Consider the following 27,707-nt stretch of genomic DNA (forward strand, 5'->3'; position numbering starts at 1 on the left):
TATGTTGGTTACTGTGTATCTAACTAAAACAAAGCATTCGAATACTGCTTCGCAAGTAGAAAGTCCTTGAAAAAAAAGATTGTTAAGAAGTATAATAAACTTTTCAAATCCCACAAGACAGGTTACTTGTCCTTCATTTATTAGGTTGTTATTACGGAGTCTATCCCAATTTCCCATAAAATCATCCCTTGGAGGCTGGGCATGGTGGGCAAGACCACCTAGTCTTGCTTACAACACTGAAGGCCACTTCCCTGGGACTCCTTTGCCCGACCACAGTGTTTCTACTCAGTGCTTAAATTCCAGTAAAGGGTCTGTGGATCCTACCCACAAAGACTAGCTCCACTGCTGAAGAAGTCACTTTCTGATTTCAACAAAGAAGGGAATAAATTTAGTACTGAGGGAGACTGCAGTACAGGAGACAAGAAATGATCACTTAAGTTCAAACTTGTAAAAATTTGCACTGTGTTGTCTGCTTTAGTTTTCTCAAAAAGTTATAAAGGAACCACTCAAGCAACATTTCTGATATTTTATCTACCCCAGCGCCACCCTACCCCCAATCCCAATCAAACCAAGCACCTTTTGAGCCATGTTTGAGCTATTACTTACAGGAGATTCACTGACTCCAAAAATGTCTCTGACATCCCTGATGGACTGCTTATTCTTTTTCCTCATGGTTTGGGTATAGGTATTATATCTTTTTGTCACTGCAGCTGCTTGGGTTCGAGTCAACGTAGAGAGCAAGGCTTTGCCATCTTCCTCTTCATCACCTGAGATCAGAGTTGATAAACCCACATCTTGCAGCCATTCTGCTTCAAGTTCTCCTTCTGTAAAAGAACATTACCCAGAGAAGGTTAGAACTTTTTCTGGATGATTGGATGCCATGTGAATATCAGACAAGAAGTATCAGTAAATAATATAATATTTGTATTTTTTTCTACAGCAATTATGAGAAAGAATTATAAGAATGGGCTGGGTGTGCTGGCTCTCACCCGTAATCCCAGCACTTTGGGAGGCCAAGGTGGGCGGATCATGAGGTCAAAAGATTGAGACCATCCTGGCCAACATGGTGAAACCCTGTCTCTACTAAAAATACAAAAATTAGCTGGGTGTAGTGGTACATGCCTGTAGTCCTAGCTACTAGGGAGAGTGAGGCAGGAGAATCGCTTGAACCTGGGAGGCAGAGGTTGCAGTGAGCTGAGACCATGCCACTGTCCTCAAGACTGGTGACAGAGCAAGACTTCATCTCAAAAAAAAAAAAAAAAAAACCTGTAAGAATGAATGAAAGTCTGCATTGTATTTTTAAAATAAGTCAAATTTTAAAGTATTTCCTAATAAAGTAAGGTAATTGACAGATTGGTAAGGTAAATTTTCCTGCTAGAGAGTTAAATATGAGCCATATCTGGCCTACTAATTTCAAAAAGTCACATAATATGAATATTTAAATTAAAACTATAATAGAAAAAAAACCATGAATTAATGAAATACAAATCAGCTTTTCAATCACTCACATGGAGGTTCAAATGCCAAGGCCACCATTCACCATCTGTTCGATTCCTAAGTTTTAAGATGCCTTGAGGCCTCAGTGTCCTCTTGGCAAAATGAGTATGTGAAATGAGTATTTGTATTGTTTTCTACAGTAATTATGGGAAAGAATTATAAGAATGGGCTGGAATTACAGATTATTATAAGAATAATTTTACGTTGTCTTGGTATCCCTTTTGAGTATGGGTTTAACTTTATCACACCAGAGGCAGGGCTGAGTCACTCTTGATGCGGTTTCCGGGTGTCCGCCTCCTCCCAATTCCTCAATATGATGGATCCTGACATCTGCCTTATACAATCACCTTTTGGTGATGACTTCCTATGAGACAGCTGGATACAACCTGCCATACTCATCCCACCAACCCACACCCTCTAGATGAACTGCGCAGATACAATGCAGTAACCACCTCTCAGTCACAGTGCAACTCCCTGGATCTCATGCCCGCCTGCTCTAAACCTGCCAATTAGGACTCCAGGTAAGAAATCTGCTTGGGCAATGCTTGGATCCTAATTGAGGCTGTGGTCCCCAGGTCCCTCAGTCACTCTCTCTTTCCTGTTCTCTGCCTTCCTGTTGATTGTAAGTATCCCAGATGGCTGCCCCTTCCCACTGGCCCTGGGAGAGGAGCTGCCGTCTTCTCCCTGGGATCTGTCCTTTCTCTTATTTCTTGCGTTTTGCTGAGTTGCCTCCTCTGTGTCTCACCTGGCCAACACACCTGAACCTAGCTTATTTCCAGTCAGGGCTCTTCTACAGCATCTGCCAGTACAAACGAGTTTCCTGTGAGAGGGACACCAGGTCACGGGTTGAACGAGAAGGTATTAGGCCACCCACCAGGATAAGGAGGTATCCTGTGAAAGGCAAACATCAACGACCAAACGCCCTGCAGCTGCATCAGAGCAGGGTTAGTTTATAGCCACTCACATGAGAGAGACCTCAAGACCAAGTCAGAGAAAAATACAACAGTGAGGGTAGTAACCACAAGGGATTAGGTGCCTGTGAGGATTTTTTTTTTTAATCAATGTATTTGTGACAATGTAGCAAACAATCGGGAACAAAGTCAGTATTCAATTGATGTTTATTCTCCTACCTTTCTTCTTTTTCTGAACATTAACCTCTTTCCTCAGAAGAAAATTCAAAAACCTATAATTCCTCAATATATAAAAATATAAGGAAATCAGAATAACAGTGTCCTGTAACAGAAAATCTACTAAACATATGTTTCTGGGAACTCTGCTAAAGAGGCATTACCCAAATGAGGGTTGTTTAAAGAGCAGATTAGCATGCCAAGGCATTAGTCTAGGAGTCCTGGATTCTGCTTACATTATTGCATCACTGGTGTACAAACAAAGCCTTTGACGTGTCTTACAGGCCCAGTTTCTTAGCTAGATGAATGTTTAATTTGCTATCTTATTTTAATTGTTTATGTGCTTTGTAAGCTGTCCCTTTAACAAAAAATGAAAGGCGAATTTATGATTGGCAGCCCTAACCTAAATAATAAGCCTTTTAAGTTAGTTAAAACATAGAACTCTTCCTTAAGTTATGGATAAGATTTTAATTTCCGAAGACAAAATTTACAATTTACAATTTAATATTTTAATATTAAAATTTTAGGCCGGGTGTGATACCTCACATTTATAATCCCAGCACTTTGGGAGGCTGAGTTGGGCGGATCAAGACCATCCTGGCCAACATGGTGAAACCCCGTCTCTACTGAAACTACAAAAATTAGCTGGGCATGGTGGCGCGTGCCTGTAGTCCCAGCTACTTAGGAGGCTGAGGCAGGAGAATCGCTTGAACCCTGGAAGCAGAGGTTGCAGGGGGCCGAGATCTCACCTTTGCATTCCAGCCTGGTGACAGAGTGAGACTCCGTCTCAAAATAAATAAATAAATAAATAATTTTTTAAAATTAAAAAAATTTTAAAAGTTGAATTTTCCCTCTCCACCTATGTAAGGAATAATGAAAGAGTGGAGGAAAGAGTACTTGGTAGGACTGGAGTTGACATAAATCAAGGGTGAGGATGGTCTAAGTCCTTAAACGGCAGCTAAGTAGGATATACGTTTTCCATGGGTAAGAAATGTCCAGGGCAGATATCACTGTTACTACTGTTGACTGTTCACTCCAGCTGCCAAATGTGTAACATCAACAGAGCACTCCTTTGAATTTCAGTTCCATATATCTGACTGCCTATTCAATATCTACTTGGTTCTGTCATTCATATGTCATATTTACTGTGTTCAAACCTAAACTCATATTTCTCACTCCCAACTCTAGGCCTCTTTCAGGATTCCATATTTCAACAAACGAAACCCACCCTCCCATGTAATTAGGCAAGAGAGTAACCCAGGAGGCATTCTTGACCTCTCCCTCTCCTTCACACATCAACTCCAACACATCCCCAAGGCCTTTTCATGCTGCCTCCTTATCATTGCTCAGAATGTCCACCTTCCTTTATCTCTCCTGCCATGATCCTAGTCAGAGCAACATCCTCTCATGTGGACTGCTGTGATAGACTCCCGACAGTTCTTCGTAGGCCATTCTTGATCCCTTCCTAATCTATTATCCATATTATAACTAAATGAGACCTTTCAAATGAAAACAAAAATAATTCTACAGTTTGTCTTTGCTCTTATGATTAAGAAAACCCTTACCATAGCCAACAAGATGTCAAATTTAAGTCAACAACTGCTTACATTTCTGGACACGCTTATACCACGCTCTCCTCCTCTCCTGTTTTCAGGCAATACTGGCCTACTTTGGATTCCTCAAAAACCCAACATTCTATTTTGTCACAAGGTGTTTGGACATGCCAGTCCTTCTGTGTGACCTCATAATTACTGACCACCCATCTTTCAGGTCTCAGTTTCTACATCCCTTTCTTAGAAAAGTCTCTTTTTCCCTGAACCCATCAGATAAGGTCATGTCCTACTGCTATGAATCCTAACACTGCCGTTTCTTCTTCCTTCAAATAATTCTTTCCTCCAAATATATCTATTTATATGATTTTATTAATTACCTTCTCTTCCACTAGATTATCAACTCTAGTGGAAGAGAAAGAAACATTTCTGCTTTTTTTTTATATATAACTCTAATACCAACAGCTTCCAGAATGTTCTATTAGAGACACTGTATTCCTTATGCTGCTCTTAAGGGAGTTTATTTTAGTTCCCGCAGTACAAATACATACAACACCTAACGTACTTGGGAGTGATAGAACATCAGGTTGGCAATTGCTCTCAAATGGTCTCTAAAAAAACCAGTCTTTAAAATTGCACTTGTGGCTTCTCTATATGTTTAGAATTATTTCAAAATAAAAAATATATGGGTACATATGACAACTTAAAGCAAAAATGACAACACTGCATTGATGTGTGTACGTATGCAGATGCTATACGTAAGACAATGGTACAAAGCACCGGACAGGAAGAAGAATGGAATTAAAGCGCTGCAAGGTTCTTACATTTGACATAGTAAAGCATGGTGTTTATCTAAGTAGAATATGATAAGTTAGGGATGAAGATTAAAATGCCTGAACAGCAACTAAACAAATTAAAATGATATAGCTAAAATGTAAGCATAGAAAATATGAAGAAATAGTGAAAACAAAACAACAACAACAGAGAATAAAAGGATGAAAAAAGATATATCTTGCAAAAGAGTAATAACAAGGATATGTATGTGCTGTCACCACTTCCATTCGACTTGTACTAGAGGCCCTAGCCAGCACATTAAGGCAAGATCAAAAATAAAAGCACAAAAAATCAGAAAGGAAATTGTCTCTACTCATAGATGACATCTTTGCTTACATATATAATCCTAAGAAATCTAGTAGACAACTAGTAGAAAATGAATTTAGGCAGGTAATGATATATAACATCAAGATACAAAAATCAACTGTATTTCTATATGCCAGCAACAAACAACTGAAAAGACAGATGTTACAAACGCAATTAAAAGACCCCATTAAGAATACGAATAGACAAGTCACAGGCAGTGAGAAAATATTTACAATACATATATTTGACAAGTGACTTGTATCAAGAATATACAGTAATAAAACGTTTTAATAAAAAGTTTTAAAAATCAGTCAAAAGTTTTCACAAAGCAAGATATATGAAAAGACAACAAGCACAGGAGAAAATATTCAGCATTGTTAGTCATCAGCAAAATGTAATTACAACCATAATGAGATACTCCACATATCCACACATCCAGTAGAATCACTCATAAAACAGAGAATGAAAGCATCAGGTGTTGCAATGATGTGAAATGGAACTGTCTATCATATATTGCTGGAAGGGGGGTAAAATAGTACAGCTACTTTGGAAAAATGCCAGCAGTTTCTTACGTGGTTAAACATTCTATGAAAACTGCATATATCCAAGAGAAATAAAAACATATCTACCCAAAAAGACTTTCACAAGATTGCCCATAACAGCATTATTAATCATAAGCAAAACTGTAAACAATGCTCAAATTTAAAAGTAGATTGATAAACAAATTGTGGCACATTTATACAATGGAATATTACTGGTATGGGTTGAATTATATCTCCCAAAAAGTTATGTTGAAGTCTTAAATCCTGGTGCCTACGAATATAACCTTATTTGGAAACAAAGTTTTTGCAGATGTAATTAAGATGTAAATTGAGATGAGGTCACACTAGAGTAGGGTAGGCCCTTAATCCAACATAACTGGTAGCTTTGTAGGAAGAGGAGAAGAAACACAGACAAGAACAGGGAGTATGCTATGGACTACGGAGACAGAGAGTAGTAGAAACGGAAACAAACTACTTAATAGTAAAAAGAAAAACTATTGATATCATAGATGAATCTCAAAAACATGCTCAATGAAAGAAGCCAAACTCCAAAGTAATCTATGATGCAAAAACAAGGGAACCATGGTTGTCCCTGGCCAGGGATGGCAAGTCATTGGGAGGCATGAGACTGACTGGGAAAAAGCATGAGGAAATCTGGGTTGATTGAAATGTTATCTATCTTGATCGGCATGAGATTACAAGAGTGCATGCCTTTGTCAAAGCTCATTGAATTGTACATTTAAGATCTGTGCAAATGCTTCAAGGAAGAAAATCTGCAAATAAATAACACACTGTAGTTAGTACGTCTGCTTTTGTAGCAGTTAGATTAGCAAACCTGAAAATATTTCCTGTATTCTAGGTTTGAGCAAATGAGTAAATATATAGTACAGAGTGGGAGCCAGGTTTATTACTGGAGAAGAGAGTTAAAAATACAGAAAAAGGGAAGAGAGCAACAAGCCTTGTGGTGCTGGATTGAAATGGGAGGTTATCACTGTAAACTCTTGGTGTTTAACATGAATAGCTAACTAGCTGGGTAGATAGAAAGAAAAAGAGGTAGGGGATAATAGGTGTTTTCCTTTATGTGTCTTCCTGTCTTTCTGGATCTGAAAAGGCAAAATCTAAGCAAGCAAGTAACAGGAGTAAGAATACATTTCACTGTGGTGGACAGTTGCCTTGAATGTATTCTCATTAAATGTGAGGCAGGGCTTTCTATTTCAAGTAACATCAGATGTAAGTTAATGGTGGTACATCTTAATGATTTCTTAGTCCTGAGAAACAGACTCATAGAAATGGGAATGAAGAATGAAAATACTTTCTAAAGTTTCAGTTTATCCTGGCAGTTGTCTTGAGGTTAATCATTGGCTAATGAACACACTCTAAGGTGTATACTTTACTAAACTACCTTTAGTCTTTCTTGGATTTCTTATGTATTTGCTTGCTGATAGACAGCTAGGGCCTGGACGAGATGACTGACCTTTGCTTTTAATTCACTGTGAGTAGTTTTGCTCTTTTTGAGAACTAAGGACAATTATACTGTTTATTGGTGCTTTTCCCCGACTCTTCCATCTTTTTCTGTTTAGTTTCATAAGCAATGGGTAAAGGACTCCCTAATTCAATAAATGGTGGTGGGATGACTGACTAACCATATGCAGAAGAATGAAAGAGGACCCTCACCTTTCACCATATACGAAAGTTAACTCAGGATGGATTAAAAATTTTAATGTAAGACCTCAAACTATAAAAACGCTAGAAGGAAACATAGGAAATATCCTTCCTGACATTAGTCTTGGCACATTTTTTGGCCAAGTCCCCAAAAGCAATATCTATAAAAACAAAAACAAAAATTGACAAGTGGGACCTAATTAAACTAAAGAGCTTCTACACAGCAAAAGAAACCATTAACAGAGTAAACAGACAACCTAGAAACGGGAGAAAATACTCACAAACTATACATCTAACAAAGGTCTAATATCCAGAATCTATAAGAAGTTTAAACAAATCAACGAGCAAAAAGCAAACAGCTCCATTAAAAAATGAGCAAAGGATATGAACATATACTTTTCAACAAAAGACATACAAACAGACAACAAATATATGAAAAATGCTCATCATCACTAATTATCAGAGAAATGCAAATCAAAACCATAATGAGATATCGTCTCACACCAGTCAGAATGACTACTATCAAAAAGTAAAAAAAAAAACAAAAAACCAGACACTGGAAAGGCTGCAGAGAAAAGAGAATGCTTAGGTACTTTTGTTGGTGGGAGTGTAAATTAGTTCAGCCACTGTGGAAAGCAGTTTGGAGATGTCTCAAATAACTTAAAGCAGAGCTACCATTTAACCCAGCAATCCCATTACTGGGAATAAACCCAAAGCAAAATAAGTTATTATACTAAAAAGACACATGCATGTGTATGTTTATTGCCATGCTATTCACAACTGGAAAGACATGGAATCAACCTATCTGCCCATCATTGGAGGACTGCATAAAAAAAATGGGGTACATATATAAGATGGGATACTATGCAGCCATAAAAAAGAATAAAATCAGGTCCTTTGCAGCAATGAGAACACAGCTAGAGACCATAATTCTAAACAAATTAACACAGGAAGAGAAAATTAAATACTACATGTTCTCATTTACAAGTGGGAGCTAAACACTAATCATCCACAAACACAAACATGGGAACAACACACACTGCTGACTACTAGAGCGGGGAAGTATGGAAAGGGGAATGGGTCAAAAACTACCTACAGGGTACTGTGATCACCACCTGAGTGCACTATACCCATGTAAGAAACCTGCACATGTACCCCTTGTATATCTAAAATAAAAGTTGGAAAAAACAACAGCAACATGGCTTTTATTTGGTGGAATATAGGATAATCTAATATAGTAATACCAGTAAATGCTTTAAATTCAAATTTTTCTCCTTCACAATTAGACTGCTAAAATTTCTCGCTCTCTAATTAGTAGGAATTAATAGTTAAGTATGAATTACTCTAATTAATAATAAGTAGACAAATATAAAAGCTGTCAGAATTACAATACTCAATCTGGTTGATGATAATGAATCAAACCAATAGATAGGCACAGCATCCTAAATAGCGGTACATAAGGCATCAATTTATGTTTTTGTTGAGGTCCAGGTCTCCTCAGGTCATGTCACCTTGGATAAAAGCCACCCTGAGCCAGTAGATATAAATCAATCAGTGGAAGTAGGTCATCAATATGTCAGATTCTACTGATTCACTACTGGTGGGATGATTTCTGCGTATGAACAGAATAAGAGAGGGCAGAGAAAGAAAGCCAGTCAGCACACAGGAAGACAAATCCAGCATCTTACCATCCACAGGTGTGACCTCAGCTGGCGGTGGCTCTTCTTGCCTTCCCATGCTGCTTTCTTTAATACTTTCTATTTCCCGCCAGAAATCCTCCATGGAGGCGCTGTCTACGGAGGCTTCTGAGTTGGAGCGGCTGAAGGCAGGAGGGTGGAGGGATTCATTGGAGAGCATCCTGTTAATTCTTCGGCAGTGAGGAATGGATTTTCTGAGAAAAGAATAGTATCCATGAATAAATACTGGTTATGTTTTTATGTTATAAAGTCACAAAATTGAATTTAATTAAGTTTAAATCAAATGGAGAAGAGGAGTTACCATGGTTGAGATGGGTTTGAGGGAATAATCTCCACTCAGTGGTGGCCCTTTTAAAAAAATTATCTGTACTTTATTTATTTTTTAATTTATTTTTTTGAGATAGAGTCTTGCTCTGTTGCCCAGGCTAGAGTGCAGTTGCACTATCTCAGCTCACTGCAACCTCCACCTCCTGGGTTCAAGAGTCTCCCACTTCCACCTCCTGAGTAGCTGGGATTACAAATACCCACCACTACGCCATATAGTAGAGACAAGATTTCACCATGTTGGCCAGGCTGGTCTTGAACTCCTGACCTTGTGATCCACCCGCTTCAGCCTCCCAAAGTGCTAAGATTACAAGTGTGAGCCACCACGCCTGGCTAAAAAATTCTCTGTACTTAATGATTCTGTGGCTATATAGGAATTCACATGAAAATGTTTTTAATAATTTTCACAAACTTGTAAAATGCAAAGTTACTTAAAGTAGTCAAAAATGCATAGTAGAAATCTTTTTTTGTAAACTATCTATGTTGACAGCAGAGAAGGGCATAAGAGTTGCTGCTCACACCCATTAGGGTGGTTACTATTAAGCAAACAAATAAAAAAACAGAAAATAACAAGTGTTGGTGAGCATGAAGAGAAACTGCAACCCTTGTGCACTGTTGGCAGAAATGCAAAATGGGACAGTTCTATGGAAAACAGTATGGCAGTTCCTCAAAAAAATTAAAAATAGAACCACCATAAGACCCAGCAATTCCACTTCTGGGTATATACTCAAAAGAATTGAGAGCAGGAACTCAAAGTAATGTTTGTACATCCATGCTAATAGCATCCATGCAATAGCTTTTGGCTATTGGCTATTTACAATAGCCAAAAGTTAGAAGCAACTCAAGTGCTATCAATGGCTGAATGGACAAGCAAAATGTGGTATCTTTATGCAATGAAATAGTATCCACCCTTAAAAAGGAAGGAAATTCTGACACAAGAATCAATTTGGATGAAACTTGAGGACATTGTGCTAAGTGAAAAAGCCACTCACAAAATGACAAATACTACATGATTCCATTTATTTGTGGTGCTGAGTAGTCAAATTCATAGACAGAAAGTGGAATGGCTATTTCCAAGGGATAGGAGTGGGATGGAGTGGGGAGGAATGAGGAGTTCGTGTTGGCATGGGTTTGCAACTCCCTTCAAAGAACCTCCTCCAAGCTTGCCTTCTTCTCCTTTGGTTCAGGTGAAACTGGACAAAAAGACTGAGACTAACTCTTAAGCAATGTATGGTCTGAGCTATTTCACTCAAACAAGAGCTCCCAGGTGGAAAAACGTAACTGGACCAATGGCACAGTAATGTCCACTGTGGGTTTTATAACGACTTGGGACAATTTCACCTTAACACGTAGAGCGGCAGCAGATGGTTATGAAGTTCAGCCATGGCTAGTGTAAAGCACATTATATTCATGAGAGTATGTAAAGAGAGGCAAAATGACGTTTCCATAACAAGATCAAAACATTTCCCTGTGCTCATATGCTGTACACACCTAGGAATCCTAGATTTCTAAATCGCATCTAATCTTAGTAGAGATTTCTGGAATTTTATCTTGGATCTTTTCATAGTATCTGACTGTATGTAGTTCTAGTTTTGAACATTAACTGACAGCAAGATAGCCGATTTATTTTTTTAAACCAAAAACATTTCAGGAAAATATGAAATATCTATTTTTATGTGTTGTGTGATAAGAATTTTAGGCTGTTTTGTTTGATAACTGGGTGATAATTCTCACTGAATTCTTTATAATTCAACAAGTCTGACACATTCTATCCAGTTGAAATGCCTATGAAATTGACAAGATATTAAGACAGTTATTGCTAATTTTATTATTTTTAGGCTTTGAAGGCTTTTTTCCGTTTGCAATAAGACTAATATTGAAAACCACTAACAAATTCTTAGAGTACTAGTATATAAACACCTACTTTTTATTTTTGAGATGAAGTTTTTCTCTTGTTGCCCAGGCTGAAGTGCAATGGCGCGATCTCAGCAATTCTCCTGCCTCAGCCTCCAGAGTAGCTGGGATTACAGGCATGAGCCACCACGTCTGGCTAATTTTTGTATTTATAGTAGAGGCGGGATTTTTTACATTAATTCCTTTAAAAATTAATATGCTTGACTTGTAAATATGACAGTCTTAACGGTAGATATGGACCATATTTTAAAAATTATAATGCAATGTAAGTGTATGTCTAATATATAATTGTGTTAAGCAAAAGTGGAAAGTCTTTTTCTCCCATCTGTATCATACCAATATTGTTCTATAAACTGCTTTGTTTTCCTGACTCAAAAACATGCATAGACTTTTTTTTCATGCCAATACAGTAATACCACCTCAATGGCTGCACCTGTATATTATAACTGATCTTAGAAATTAAGCAAACAAACAGATATACCCAAACACTGAAAATATTTGAAGAAGTAAGAAATTTGGGAAATAATAGGTAAATCACAGAAGACAAGGGGAAGATATATTTAGGGCTAATAATTTTACAATTATGGGACACAGTTTCTTATTCATGCAAAGGATATACTAATGGAATCTCAGGGAAGAGACATTCATAAAACTCTGCTTGGGGCAGGAAGAACAAATGCGAAATACTGTTGGTCATGAGCAGCTGAGTAACACTGATTCCCTCTGAAACAATTCACCCAAGAATCCTTTAATCGCAATGATCAACTTTTTTTTTTGGCAAAGAAGTTAGACAGCATTTTTGGGGATAAGAGCACTTGGAAGAGCTCTCACATTTTTGGTAGATATACAAGTATTTCTCCTTCACCCCAGGGTGGAGTAGAAACCATGAACTTCCACTCTGGAAACATTATGTAATTTTTGATCCTCAGGCCCATCCAACAGTTTGATGAGCCTTAATGGGCAGCTTCATACCTCACCATATTAGGAGAAAATGGAGTTTAGGCTTCATCAGCTGTTTGTGCCTTTTTATTCCCAAACAACACCAGAAAAATATTCCATGATAAATTGAATGCAATCTTGTTACATAGAAACTTTTGTTGTAAAGGCAACACTAGGTTTAAAATTAAATTTTAAGTGTATGATAATTACCATAAATTCAAAGTGGCAATAAGAAAAGGAAAGATTTTATTATTCTTTCTTCTATCGTCTTCTTAGCCATAAGTTATGCTGTGTTTTAGTAGATATGAGAGATCTTTATTACTATTGAGATGAAATTAGTATTTTACAACTTCACAGCAGTGTACAGATCTTACAGAATATAATTCTCCCTCTACCCTTTATGTTTCTGTTGTCATCTATGTTGCTTCCTCCAACAGTTATTGTTGTTGCTTTAAAATAGTAACTTTTTAAAAAAACTAAATACATGGTATTTTAGATTTATCTTTTCTAGAGTTTCTCATTCCTCCCTACATATCTGTGTTTCCACAACAGCTCCTTTCTCTTCAGTTTTGAGAACCTCCTTGAGCATTTCTCTCTCGTTCCTTAGATTTCTTGTACTGTGGATCTGCTGACAGAAACTTTCCTGGGCTTTATTTCTGAATATGTCTTTAATTTATTTTCATTTTTGACAAATATTTTTTACTGGGCATAGAACCCTAGGCCGGCAGTTTTTGTTTAAATTCTTTCAAAGAGGTCAGTCCATTGTCTTATTGAGTCTACTGATTCTGATGAGAGTCAGTTACAATTCTTATCGATGTTGTTTTCTCTGTCTGCTCATAATAGATTATATCTTTATCTTTTGCTTTTAGCAATTTGAGTGTAGTTCTCAATTCTGATTGAGGTTTACTGAGCTTCAGTCTGTGGGCTAATGTCTTTCATCAATTTTAGAATATCCGTATCCATTTTCTCTTCCAGTATTTCTTCCGTTACATTTCCTCTCTCCTCTCCTGGAACTCCAATAACATGACTGTCAGGTTGTTTGATGTTGCCCCAAATGTCCTGCACAATCTGCTTTGCTTCCCTCCCCATATCTCTCTGTGCTTCAGTTAAAAAATTTCTACTGCCCTGTCTTCATTTTTCCTAACTTCTACTGTGTTCAGTGTGCTAAGTCTTCCAATGAATGCTTCACTTCCAATACTGTATTTTTTCATATCAAAATATCCAATTATTTCTTTTTAGAGATTCAATTTCTCTGTTGACATTATCCATGTTTTTATCCATTATTGTCCATCTGTCCTCTAATTTCTATAACATATTATAATTGTTATTTGAAAGATCTCTTAAGGTCAATATCTGTGCTGTTAATGTGCTTAACAGTTAATCAATTAACACCTAGATTAATCAGTTAACATAAGGTGTTAACTGATTTTAAAACAACCAATTGCTTATAGGTCACATTTTCCTTTTTCTTCACATATTTCTTAACTTTTTATTATATAGAAGATGTTGTTTTTAAAAGAACTCTAGAAAACTGAAGTAAATAAAGGTTTCCCCCAGAAAGGCAAGGCTTTTCCTCTATCTAGTAGATGGAGTGAGGGGCAGATTACATCAATCCAATCAGGAGTTGAGCTGGATCTGGGCTGGGTTGCAATTTACATTAGTTTTCATTTATCTCTGGTCTCAAATGCTTCAAGGGGGAAATCTGTCCTGTGTGTACTATGGGTCCTTCCTGCTAAAAGGGTTTTGGGAGAAATATGATGGGACTAGAGATCTCTCTCTGCTTTATAGCCTGGCCCCCTGTGTTGCTGGGATCCTGTATCGCCAGGGCTCCCAGCAAAAATCCCAAGGGGGAGAGTTGTTGAGTGGAGAGAGAACTAGCTCTGCATTTGAAGCTTCTACAAATTCCAATTTCTTGTGCTAGTGCAGGCAGCCATTAACAGCTCCATAGTTCTCCTCACCCCAGCGGAGTCCCTCCACCTAGACAGGTGTGACCTTCGGCCCAGAAGTGCAAAAACTCAGGGAGCAGACATGCCCAGGGCAATAATGACCACTGAGCTCTGCTCATGTCACAAAAGTTCTTCTTCCCTGGAACTTGGCTCCTTTAGACTTCTTTGTATCCACAGCTCTCCAATAGTTTTAAAAATATAGGTTTATATATATGTATTTTTCTCTAGTTGCTACAGTGGGAATGATAGTCTGTTACAAACTAGTTCACACCCTAACTGGTAGTGGAACTCCCACTAAACACTGTAAACATTAACAGATATTTTTAGAAGTTGCATTTGTTTATGCACAGCTTGCTTTGTGTAACCACAAGTTTCGTTGTTGAATATATTTCAAAAAAATATTTTCAAAAGACATACTTCTTACTATGAAATACTCTATGGGCCTTTATTATCTGTTATTTTATGGAGAGGTTTATACATAACGAGTTACTATCACGCACATTACATCACTTGATCTTTATATGTACCCCACAAGGTAGTTGGAGCCACTATTGTATGTCTCATTGCACAGCAATGGAAAGCTACTGAGAGTAAAGTGGGAACACAGAGCTTCCTTTGGCAGTTAGAAGTAAATGTAAATTCTGTTCTATGACTTCAAGGCTCAGTACCTTCTGTCCTCAGACTTCTTTGCTAGTCTCACCTTACATCACTCTCCCATGGCATAAGCAATGGGCATGCTCATCTTTCCTCAGTTTCTCCAAAAAGCCAAGTTCTTTCTTCCCTTAGGAAATTTCCTTTCTGCTCTTTCTTCCTGGAACCTTCTTTCTCCCCAAGCGATTTCTGCAGCAAGTCTCATAATTCAGCTCTTGACATACATGCCACCTCTTGGGGGATCCCTTTCCAGGCCACTCTAATGTAGCGGCGTTCCTCTAGTTATTACTCATGCTCTCAGTGCTTGGTGTTCTGTGCTTCTTATTCATCAATAATCAACACGTCATGTATTCATTGGCTCACTCTGCTTTGGGGGGTCTATGTTCTCCACTACAATATAGACGAACCATGTTTGTCTTATTAACACAGTGTGTGGCAAAGGGAAATAACGTAGAAATGTTTGCTGAATGAATGACTAGCATCAGTGGAGCCAGGACAGGAATTCAACCTTTCCCCATCCTGTCCAAATGTTTTCCCCTCCTGTAATTGTTCTTAATTTCAAAAGCCCCCACAAGTATTTGTGTAATTGCTTATAGCTGTAAATATTTTTATAGCAGAGACGTGATAGAGTGTGGTGATTTAGACAAAAATGCTCAAGCCAGCTAGCACAGGTTTAAATGGAGGCTACAGCTCTATAATCCTCAACAAACTACTGAACCTCTGTGCCTCTGTTTCCTAATCACAAAAGGGGGGGTATTAATCACATGCACTTCAAGGGGCTGTTATGAGGAGTGAGTTAATATATGTAAAATTCCTGGCACAGTCAACCCATGTGTTAGTGACTGCTACAATTCAACTAACTTGATAGAATGTTCGGAGCTAGATAAATCTGAACTGGGGTCTGGCTATGATGGGTGCTAAAATGTAACAGTTACACAAAAATATCCCTAGAAATATTATTAGATAAATAAACCTGTATTTATCAGAATTGCTCTCTGTCCCAATTCCATTCCAACCCTGTTGTCTCAACTCCCTTGGTTCAGAAGTGGCATCTGGCACAATTCTGGCCAAAGTCACATAAGTAAAAGTCTTATCCAGGGTTTCAGTGAAATCCTTTGTTTTCCTGATATAGGTTCCACCCCTTTCTCTTTCTCCCTCCTTGGAATGAGGACAAGATGACTGGTGCTGCAGCAGCCACCTTGCCCATTATGAGAGAAAAGCCAAGAAATGGTAGCAGTTGGCCTTGATACTTCTGAGTTTTGGAAATAACACCAGATGCTGCCTATCTCTGGACTTCCAGAAATGTGAGAAATAGAAATTCCTATTTTTACAAACAACTCTTGACTTTTTTCTGTTTGCTATTTGCAGCCAAAATAACTTTAACTGATAATTGGAAGGAATCCTCTAACAAGTCATTTGGGTGGGGTGAGGTGAGGTGAGGCACCCTCTGTACCCCACTAAGGGGAATATTCAAGTAACAATTTACAGCCAACACAACCTGCTTCCTAAGGAAGGTGGGTGGCATCTAACAACAATTCTCTCTTGTTTTGTTTCTGTTTTGTTTTTTTTTTTTTTTTTTCTTTTCTGGAGGCAGGGTCTCTGTCGCCCAGGCTGGAGTACAGTGATGTAATCATAGTTCCCTGTAGCCTCAATCTCCCAGACTCCAGACATCCTCCCACCTCGGCCACCCAAGTAGCTGGGACTACAGTGTGCACCACCACACCTGGCTAATTTTTTTGTTTTTAGTACAGATGAGGTCTTGTTATGTTACCCAGACGAATCTTGAACTCCCAAGCTCAAGCGATTCTCCTGCCTTGCTCTCCCAAAGTGTTGGGATTACAGGTGTGAGCCACCACACCTGGCCTTCACACAATGATTGTCAATTGTAAGGGCTACCAAATTATTAGCCTAACCCCATATCTTGGTTTGGCTTTGATCACACGATGGAGTTACACTTCCTGGTGAAAATACCCCACCCACATATACAGGGAATATTTTCACATTGCTCTCAAACTGAACAGATTCCAAGAGTTCCAGGAAGAATATAAAACCTAAGATTCTGCCTCATCTCTAACACAGGAGGACTGAGTTCTCTACTATTTGTCACTGCTGTTGAAGGATGCTGGCGGCAGCACTGTGTGGACATCTAGAGAAACTCCTGTGGACACTGACTGCAGTGAGCCTTGGCACCAGGGCTCTTGCAAAAGAAACCACTGACTCTCTGGAACAGACCCTGGCATAGTCCAGTTCCATAGCTGTCTGCCCTCTTAGCTTCCTCAGGAGCCCATTCAGATAGAGTAAGAGGACAAATCCCTTGTTTCTTGTGTTCTGGCTTCTCAGTAATCTTTGGATTCTAACATGTTTATAAACAACTTGGATGTCCTGCGCAAAAGCATTTGAAAGGCAATAATGCTCAAAAGAAGCCACAGTTTCAGACTAACAGGACCAAGAACACAGAGGAGGTTTCTGCTTTCTTTCTCAGGCTCCCCAACTCTCTTTTTCTATCATTCTACCATCCCATCAGTTTGTTTGTCTGTTACTTGCCTGGCTGGCCTCATTCCTCTTAGGAGAAAAAGGAGAAAGCCAACAAAGCTATTCATCAGCAGGTAAACAGGTCTGCTTGAACCTCTCTGTGGACAGCAAAGGATACAGAAAAATGTGTTTGTAGACTGGGAAGCTGAAAACAGCAAACAAATCTTTACTTACACAGCAGGGAATATGAAGGGTTGGATTTTTTTTTAAACCAATGACATTGACATCAGTAATTAAGTTGTTAGGCATTCATGGGTCACCTCTGGGTACAGCACTACATTAGGAATGGGAATGGTGGCAATGGAAGAATGAACAACTTCAAACCAAAAATTCACATGATACACTTTATTATGACATTAGCTTTGTTGCAGAGGTCTGAAACCAAACCCAATACATTGCGGTATGCCTGTACATAAATTGTGTGTGTGTGTGTGTGTGTGTGTGTGTGTGTGTGTGTTATATATGACAAAATGAAATATAATCTGTTTCTTAAATTTCCCCATCTTTATCTAAGGGAGAGAAGGAGAATGACTGCTAATAGCTAGAATGGTGATAACTATGTTCTAATGTTAGTCAGAGGTGAGATCCCAACTTTGTGAATATGCTAAAAACCACTGAATTGTACACTTTAAATGGGCAGATTTTATGTTATAAAATATCTCAATTTTAAAATGTATGAGAATTACCCCTGCTTTAATTTTTTTCATTTTGATAATTAAAAATGCTTTGAGATTTCAAATATTTTTAAGAAAAGGCAAAAAGAATCAAAAATTTCAAAAAAGGACATGGGTTGAGAAAGATTTAAAGATGCTTCTATGAAAGGTTACTTACAGGTTGCCTTTAGCAAAGGATAACAGTCACAGGTAGGAAATGGCTGAGTTAATTATCATCTACATAAAGACAGGCTAAAATGTCTGCTTTGCAGGCAAAATAAATCACTAAATGTGAACGTTTTATGTTCTGTGTTAAAAGTAATATGCAATTTATAAGCTTGACATATATATTGATTTTGGTAACTCTCAGTCAATCCCACAAGTGACACATTATCCTCAAAGATAAATTGAGGTTATGAGTACAGAACTAGTTTGGTGCCATTTAATCATTGCTCAGAGGCTCATATTTTTTATCCAATTAGGGGCTACTGAGGAAGGAATCCAAAAACAAGAGTATGAGCAAAAAGAAGCTTTCTATGGCTCTTTACTAACATTCCACCCGTTGTCCATTCAGTGACATGTCACTCTAAGAGTCTTGGTAATCTACATGTTTTGTGCTTCTGACATTATACATCACCAAGAAATCTGGATAAACATCTTTTTAAAAATTGTCTTTTAATTTCAAAAGTAAGTAACATATTCTCTCTATTGATTAATGCCGAACTGCAGTATGTATTTTGATTATGTAGTTTTAAGGGGGCTGCTGCAGCTAGCACTACTATGTATGGCTTTCAGAGCAATTAAAAGATGAGTCCCCCGTTCCAACATCATGTAAGAATTTACCTTGACTTTCTAGCTCCCTCTTTGCCTCTCTGATGCTGTATATATTTGCTAGAATGCAGCCATTTAGCCTCTGTTTCTTCTAAATCTCTGGTTTCCATTTAGTGCCATTGTTACCTAATCATTAACGTTCTGTCAGAAAATGTGTAAACTCTGCTTGATTGTATCCTTGTATTGCTTTTCAGTTTCTTTTATCTGTTTTCTCTCTTCAGCTCCAAAAATTGAATAACAGAACAGAATCACAAGGTCAAGGGTATTAACCAGCAATTTCTCTACCTGCTTGGGGTCCCATGTGGGTATTCTTGGGTGGATGGGCTTTACAGAGCTTGGTCCACCTTCACAAGGCTTTCCCTGAGTGGGACTGGATTTCCTCCTCATGGGCACTCACTTCAGCTCAGCTCCCAACTATTCTGTACAAAGTCCACAGTGAAACACAAATACAACTTATTAACTTCTATGAGGGGTGAGCTGACAATTTGAATAAAGGTATATCAACCTTCCTTATTTTTCCTCTTTCACAATATGCTTTTTTCACACACAGACTCACTCCATGCTGGTTTTAACTCTGTAGAGTCCCCTTGAGGATAACCATCCTGTGCTCCATAAGTTGTCATTGGCTGACTTTGAGAAGGCTGTTTCCTAAGTTCCATGTAGACAGCTCTGAATGGGAAAGCCACAACTAGGGTTTCCAGCGAAACAGAGGATCCTAGCTATGTTCGAGAGGGAGATTCTCTGATTGAGAGGGAATTTCAGAAATGCCTGAAGAAACCACCACATTTTATAGATATGAAAAATGAAGCACAGAGGGGTGGTAAGTTGTCCAAAATCACACAACTAATTATTGAGAAATGGAACTACAGGTTTGGTCTCCTGGTGCCTAATTCCATGCTCTTTCCCCCATCACCTATCTCCTGCCTATTTATGCTTTATATTCTTCACTTACTTAAAAAATATGAGGCTTCACACATTTATATTAGAGATTATCCTCTCTGTTCCCTTAATGTATTTCTGAAAAGCATATGACAAAATAAGTTATCAAATTGAGTTTATTTTTTACCAAAAAAATGTTAAGAAATATATCACCAGTCAAAAGTTTTACTAAAGATCAAAGAGAGCTAAAGGCAAAGTATCATAAAAGATTTGGCTATTTAAAAATATATATAAAGCTCTCTAAAAATCTGAAAGTGAACCAATAAAATTGGCAGGTGTAGCAGACCAAATACACTGGATATGTAAGTTGTATACAGAGAAGTACTACACATTAAAAAGCAACCGCTGTATATATGCTCTACGGGGAGTGTATCAGCACTATTCACTATTAAACATTAATAGCATTTTAAAGTCACCCATTGGTTGACCTATTAGAATGCATGGGAGATTCTTGAAATAGTGTCAATAATTCATGTCTTCTATTTTAAAATCATGCAAGAAAGAAGCAGCTAAGCCTTCATTTTACTCAGCTTTCCATGTGGTAAGTAGAGACATTCCCAAAGTATCATACCAGGTTAAAATATGATAAATTCTAAATCCACATTCTGATTATTGACATCATTGATAATAATCATTGTCATCCAACTGAAAGCATCTGACATTAGTTCTCTACCTCACCCTCTCCAGTTTACTCAAAACACTGTTCATCATCATATAAATTCCTTGAGAAAACCACAAAGCCAGCAGTCAGAGCACCTCATGCTCTCTAAAAATGCCGTGAAAACAGCAGTCAGAATTAGGGCCCTCAAAATCCCTCTTACTGCATGACAAAGAAAGGTACAGATCAGCCATCTGAATGCCCATGGTCAACACGAACATTAGAAAGACAAGAGGTATAATTTCCATCAAAAGAGAATCAAATAAATAATTTTATGCTGGCTGACACTTAGCGCGTTGGGAGTTCTGTCATCAATATCTCTGAAGCTCTTCCATTGTCGAGGTGAATGGTTTTAAGGAGCTCAGTATCTAATCCCTGACAGCAGACAGAAAACTATAAATCCCTGGATCAATAGTTGATGCCACGGAGATGGAGAGTAATTTATTTTCTGTCATCTTAGTCAGGTGAAGCTCTTTCTTTTTTTTTGAGATGGAGTTTTGCTCTTGTTGCCCGGGCTGGAGTGCAATGGCGTGACTTCGCTCACCATAACCTTCGCCTCCCGGGTTCAAGCGATTCTCCTGCTTCAACCTCCTATGTAGCTGGGATTACAGGCATGTGCCACCACGCTCAGCTAATTTTGTATTTTTAGTAGAGAAAGGGGTTTCTCTGGACCTCAGGTGATCTACCGGCCTTGGCTTCCCAAAGTACTGGGATTACAGGCATGAGCCACTGAGCCTGGTCCATCCAATTTTTAAAAAACATTAATGACATAAAGAAGTAAGGTCTTGCATTTCACTCTATTTACTTACAATTGTTTAAAACAAGAAGCTGCCTTGTAATATTTTGGTTTTGATGGATAGTCAAGTGATGTTGGAAAAGGTTTCCCTTTTTGCTTCCATTTGCCATTCTAAAGCTCCTTCTTTAAAACAAAAATTACCCATATACTGCTTAATAGAATATCCATATTTCAGTAGAGTTGTAAAAATTCTACCAAGGCTCCTGCTAGTCTAAACAGCTTCTCTGTATGGATTAAATAAAGACTAGCCTCTGGCCGGGCACGGTGGCTCACGCCTGTAATCCCAGCACTTTGGGAGGCCAAGGCGGGTGGATCACGAGGTCAAGAGATCGAGACCAACCTGGTCAACCTGGCGAAAAACCCCATCTCTACTAAAATACAAAAAATTAGCTGGGCACGGTGGTGCGTGCCTGTAATCCCAGCTACTCAGGAGGCTGACGCAGGAGAATTGCCTGAACCCAGGAGGTGGAGGTTGCGGTGAGCCGAGATCGCGCCATTGCACTCCAGCGCCTGGGTAACAAGAGCGAAACTCCGTCTCAAAAAAAAAAAAAAAAAAGAAAGACTAGCCTCTGTGGGAAAATATGGTCTGGCTATTGGAGCAAGGCTGCATTCTTAGTAAGAAAACAACCTGGGAAACTATTCATTCACCCTGAATTCTGCTCAGTGACTCACAGTTTCCCATTTATTTCTATTATAGAATTCTTCTAGAAAAATGTCTGTCTCTAGCCAAACTTTTAGAATAATATAGCTCAGAAAAAAGTTTTACTAAATGAATAATAAATATGAATTGATATTAATTCACTGATAAAAATTAATAATTAATGGGAAAGATTGTGAATATTAGTTATGGCTATTTGAGTAACCTTTTGAGAAATATGTTCTTTTACAAACAATTTTTTGTTTTATTATCCCAAGAAGAATAAGAGAAAAGAAAAAGCAGCACTGTTTATTTATCTAAAGGAGGCACAAAAATAAATACATTGTAGCATAAAAAAAACAGATGTGCACTGTTAAAAACTCCAGGAGGAAGGTAAGCAAAGGTTCTAGAGCCTCCCTCAGTCCTCTGCACTGCTGCACATAGTGAGCACAGCTAGCTAAGGGCCACTGTACTTGGAAGTATGTCTGAATGTACTTAATAGACGCATAATAGGTGACTTATACATAGCAAACCCTCAAACTGTTTACTGAAAGAAGTGAACAGACTTTGAAACGGGAGTGGCTAGGTCCGTTTCCAACTTTGAAAAGTGAATGCATGACAATCAGCAAATTCAGTGCTGGTTCAATGACGATTCTTATCCTTCTTCAGGCTTTTCTTCTGCCTAGTCTTCCAAATTAGTTATTAATAATGTTCACGTCAATAATTTTAGTCAATGAACATTTATTCTATTAACATATCAATAAGTTTGTATAAACTTGGCGATGGTGACCCAAGTTGCAGCAGCAAGAAGATTAAGAATCCAGGAATATCCTCTGAATGGCCAGATACTGTAGATACTTTTACAGTCAATTGGACTAGAACTCTATTCTATATTTGACTCAGCTGATAGGCCCTCCTTCTTTAAACTCTGGTACAGTGGCTCAGAGTATTTATTTTGCTAAAAATTTCTCATAGAACTTTGTAAAACACAGATCTTTGGGCCCTAATCACACAAAAATGTCAATTCAGAAGATGTGGGGAGAGGCCAAAATAAATGTATTTTTATTAGCACTCCACCCCCACGACCACTATGCAATGCTAGTGCCACTTATTTGTGAGTCAGACTTTCAGAAACACAAATCTGCCTTTTAGCAGGAGAACACTCTCCCAATTCTCTAAAACTCTCTGAATAGTTCTCCTCTGTCTACTTTCTTTCTTTCTTTTTGTTTTTGAGATGGAGTTTTTCTCTTGTCGCCCAGCCTGGAGTGCAATGGCACATTTTCGGCTCATTGCAACTGCCACCTCCCAGGTTCAAGCAATTCTCCTGCCTCAGCCTCTCGAGTAGCTGGGATTACAAGCATGTGCCACCACACCTGGCTAATTTTTTTTTATTTTTAGTAGAGACGAGGTTTCTCCATGTTGGTCAGGCTGGTCTCGAACTCCCAACCTCAGGTGATCCACCCGCCTTGGTCTATCAAAGTGCTGGGATTTCAGGCATGAGCCATGGTGCCCAGCCCCTCTGCCTACTTTCCAAAAGCTCCTTATCTACCAATCTTTATCTGTTGGTGCCTCATAAAGTTCTACCTCTAGCACACAGCTCTTCATACTCTGTATAACACCCTCTCCCCAAAGCTTTTCCTACCTTAGAGTTTAGCTTTAACCTACATGCTGATACCTTTCCAGTCTTTAACACCATCCTTAACTACTCCCTCAGACTCACACCTAACAACCCACTGGTCTGGGCCCATGGCTGTAATCCCAATACTTTGGGAGTTCAAGGTGGGCTGATTTCTTGAGTACCAGAGTTTGAGACCAACCTGGGCAACACAGTGAAACCTTGTCTCTACGAAAAGAAAAAAAAAGCCCACTGTACATCTTCATCTGGATGTAGCAATGAGATGGCTCAAGTCAATGGCATGTAGTCACTCAACCATACATCCTACAGACTGATGACTGGGTGCCTTTGTTCATGCTCTCCCTGGGCTTAGAATCTTTCCTCCCACTGCTATCTGACTTAAATTAAGTTTCATTTTAGGTGCACTCTCCTGAAGGAAAGAACTTCTCAAACCCATCCTGCATTCCTTTATACATGAGCTGATGAAATCCTAAACATACTTTCTATTAATACATTTACCTGTATCTCATAAAAAAAATAAAAATAATATGTCTGTAGATGCTCTGGAATTCATATAGAGATAAAGGCAGGAATCTAGATCAAACTTTCTCAATAATCAGCTAAAACTTTGGCTCGGTAGCAAAGAAAGAAAAAACCAAGTTCTGCAAAGTATCCACTAATTTAGAGGTGAAGGTGAGTTAGGAAACACACATGAAGACTAAAAATTTATTTCTGAAGATATTTCCTGACTATAATATGATAATGACAATGATTAGTTTAACAAATACTTACTATCTAAAAATATCAGGTACAAGATGCCAGACACTGTTCTAGGTACTGCAAATCTAGCAATGAACAAAAAGGCCCAGTCCTCTTAATGGTTTGGCTCTGTGTCCCCGCTCAAATCTCATGTTGGATTGTAATCCCCAATATTGGAGGTGGGGCCTGGTGGAAGGTGATTGGATCACGGAGGTGGTTTCTAATGGCTCAGCGCAGTCCCCCTAGTGCTGTTTCATGACAGAGTTCTCATAAGATCTGGTAGTTAAAAGTATGTAGCACCTCCCGCTTTGCTTGCTTGTTTTCTCTTTCTCTCTCTCCTGCTGGCCACGTAAATATGTGCCTGTTTCCCAATCACCTTCTGCCACGATTATGGTTTCATGAGGCCTCCTCAGAAGCAGAAGCCTATACAGCCCACAGAACCATGGGGTGGTTAAACTTTTTTCCTTTATAAATTACCCAGTCTCAGATATGTCTTTATAGCAATGAGAGTACAGACTAATACACCCTCATTAAGCTTTCATTCTAGTAAAAGCAAATAGAGCCAAAACAAACACTTTACGTGGTCATTTGTGCAGATAGTAGGTAAAAACTATATCAAGTGAACTTCCATTTCCAACCGTGACAGAGCAATGGGGATCGAAATTACTATCCCACTGTAAACAACTAGAAACTGGACAAATAGAGGATGCAACTGTTTTAAGATTTGACAAGAGGCAAGACAAGACTATGATGCCAGGGAGAAAGGAAACAAATTAAGTGAGCTTCCAATCAACGTGGTTTTCTACTTGGAGGAATTTCCAAAATAGAGCACAGGGAAGGAGTTCCTGCACAGAGCCCAGCAGTCTCACTGAGGTGAAGGAGCAGAGATGGAAGCTCAGGAAGGCTGAGTCAGCTAGAATCTGCTGGTCGGAGCACCAGAAATGTACAATCAATGAAAAGACACTGCTTCAGGAATTGGCATGGGGGTCCCCTTGACTCCGTCTGAATGCCTATCTATGCTGCATTAGTTGAACCTTCTCAAGATAGGCAAAAATTACCTTCTGCACAAAGAACCAGGGAGCTATAATCCAAAAGTTCCCAGTGCTCACACAGAGTTGGAAAATGTAAGTACACTGGTGTGTATACTAAAAATATATATACTAAGTGGACTTCTGTTTTCAATCATGACAGAGTAACAGTCTTCACACCTGCCAGACTAAAGAGACAAGGTCAAATACACAAGATATACAGTAGAAACCTTAGAAGTCTCATGCCTTACTAAGAAGGCTAAATTTGCCCTAGCTCAAGGCTGCTCTAGAATGTAACCCCTAAAAAAAATACCCACAAGAAACTGAGCTAGCTGCCAAAATACAGCTGTACACTCTTTAATAGAACAAAATCCAATACTCAACCACTTGAATTAACAACTTCCAAAATCCAATGAAAATTACTTAATAAATGAAGAAGAAAAGAAAAGCAACAAATAATGAGAAGAAAAACCAATCAATAGAAAGACACAGAGATGAGGGAGTAGGCAGAAAAAATGTTAGAACATCTATAATAAAAATGCTCAAAACATTTAAAGCTTTAAAATACAACACAAATAAAATAGGGTAAAAGAAGACACAAATGATGAAATTTCTATACATAAAAAATACAATATGTGAAGTAAAACCTCCAATGAATGGAATTAACAATAGATTAGATATGGGTGAAAAAACATTCGAAGTAAAGACACAGAGAAAAAAAAGAGTGAAAAAATAAATAAACAGAGCCCCTGTGACCAATAAGAGGATGTCAGATGGCCTCATAAATGTGTCAGCTTCCACCAAGATTGAGTAACAGGAACCAGACTTACTTCCTACTTGAAATTTTAAAAAAACCACACACATACATACACAAAATATATGATTCTCAAGATATTGAATGTCAGGAAGCTAAGAACAGCGATCCTGGAAGGACAGGGAATAAACAAGTTGAGCCCTACAACAGCCTCAGTTTATTGCTTAGGGAAAGTTTCCAGGCCATGGTGCAGAAGCAGGGAACCCAGCTGAGCCTCATGGTCTGAGTTTAGGAAATGGAGCTGGGAATCAAGGAAGCCCTGGAGCTCACAGAACAGGATACTGGTGAAGAGAGATCTCCAAAGATAGAGAACTCTGGAGCTCCTCAGAGGGGCCCTTTCTAGTCTTCAGCTGAGTAAAATCAGCAAATTCTTATATGGAAACCATACTCCGTCAGGGAAAAGTCACTGGAAGAATCAGATAACAGGATCCCAGTAATCACTAAGGGCCAGGAATAGTTTGTGTTCTCACAACAAAGAGATGTTAAGCAAATCATACTCAATTAAACCAAAAGAAGCCAAAAAAAGAAAATGAAGAATGAAAAAAGGAAAAATATAAAGGAAACACAAATAATATTTAAACATAACCACATCAGTAATCACATTAAAGTACCACATCAGTAATCAAAGTATAAATGGTTTAAATTTCTCAATTAAAAAGAAAAGGTAGCCAGGTGCAGTGGCTCATGCCTGTAATCGCAGCACTTTGAGAGGCTGAGGTGGATGGATCACCTAAGGTCAGGAGTTCAAGACGAGCCTGGCCCACGTGGTGAAACTCTATCTCTACTAAAAATACAAAAATTAGCCAGACATGGTAGTGGGCACCTGTAGTCTCAGATACTGAGGGGGCTGAGGAAGGAGAATCACTTGAACCAGGGAGGCAGAGGTTGCAGTGTGCTGAGATTGTGCTATTGCACTCCAGCCTAGACAACAAGAGTAAAACTCCATCTCAAGAAAAAAAAAGGCAAAAGTTATCAGAAAAGATAAAAAAGCAAGACACAACTATACACTGTTGACAAGAAGCCCACTTTAAATGTAAAGACACAAATAGCTCAAAATTAAAGGTTAAAAAGATACCATGCTAAAACAAATCAAATGAAAGTTGTAGTGGCTATATTAATCGAAGAAAAATTTTATTACAGAGCAAAAAGATTACGGTAGATTAAGCCAATCAGTTTATAATAATCAATATGCTCAACAAAGAAGAAATAACAATCTTCAAAGTTTACATACCAACTGATGAAAGCTGCAAAACGAATACAGCAAATAACTCCGAGAACAGCGAGGAAAAATAGAGAAAAACCACAGAAGTCTCTTACTGTAAAGATTTCAAAACTGCTCTTTCAGCTGGGCATGGTGGCATGTATTTCTGGCTATTCAGGAGTCTGAGACAAGAAGACAGTGTTAGCCCAGAGGCCAGCCTGGGCAACACAGCAAGACCTGTCTCTAAATAAATAA

At 38.5% G+C, this 27,707-nt stretch overlaps 1 protein-coding gene across 6 annotated transcripts in view; it reads right to left on the reverse strand.

Annotated features, from left to right (window-relative positions):
- ARHGAP28 (Rho GTPase activating protein 28) overlaps positions 1-27,707 on the reverse strand; it is a 187,271-nt gene that overhangs the window by 79,171 nt on the left and 80,393 nt on the right. For 4 of the 6 annotated variants that reach the window (XM_017963879.4, XM_008979516.5, XM_035270597.3 and 1 more), the window contains 2 exons: positions 9,207-9,409; positions 607-824 (listed from right to left, as the gene is read on the reverse strand). In XM_017963879.4, the coding sequence (XP_017819368.2) occupies positions 607-824; positions 9,207-9,409 (421 nt within the window). Of the gene's footprint in view, positions 1-606; positions 825-4,189; positions 4,287-9,206; positions 9,410-27,707 lie in introns of those variants that run through there. The other 2 variants (XM_035270599.3, XM_035270598.3) reach the window with 2 other exon arrangements.

The sequence above is a fragment of the Callithrix jacchus genome, chromosome 13 (assembly GCF_049354715.1).
Source record: "Callithrix jacchus isolate 240 chromosome 13, calJac240_pri, whole genome shotgun sequence".
NCBI classification, from domain to species: Eukaryota; Metazoa; Chordata; class Mammalia; order Primates; family Cebidae; genus Callithrix; species Callithrix jacchus.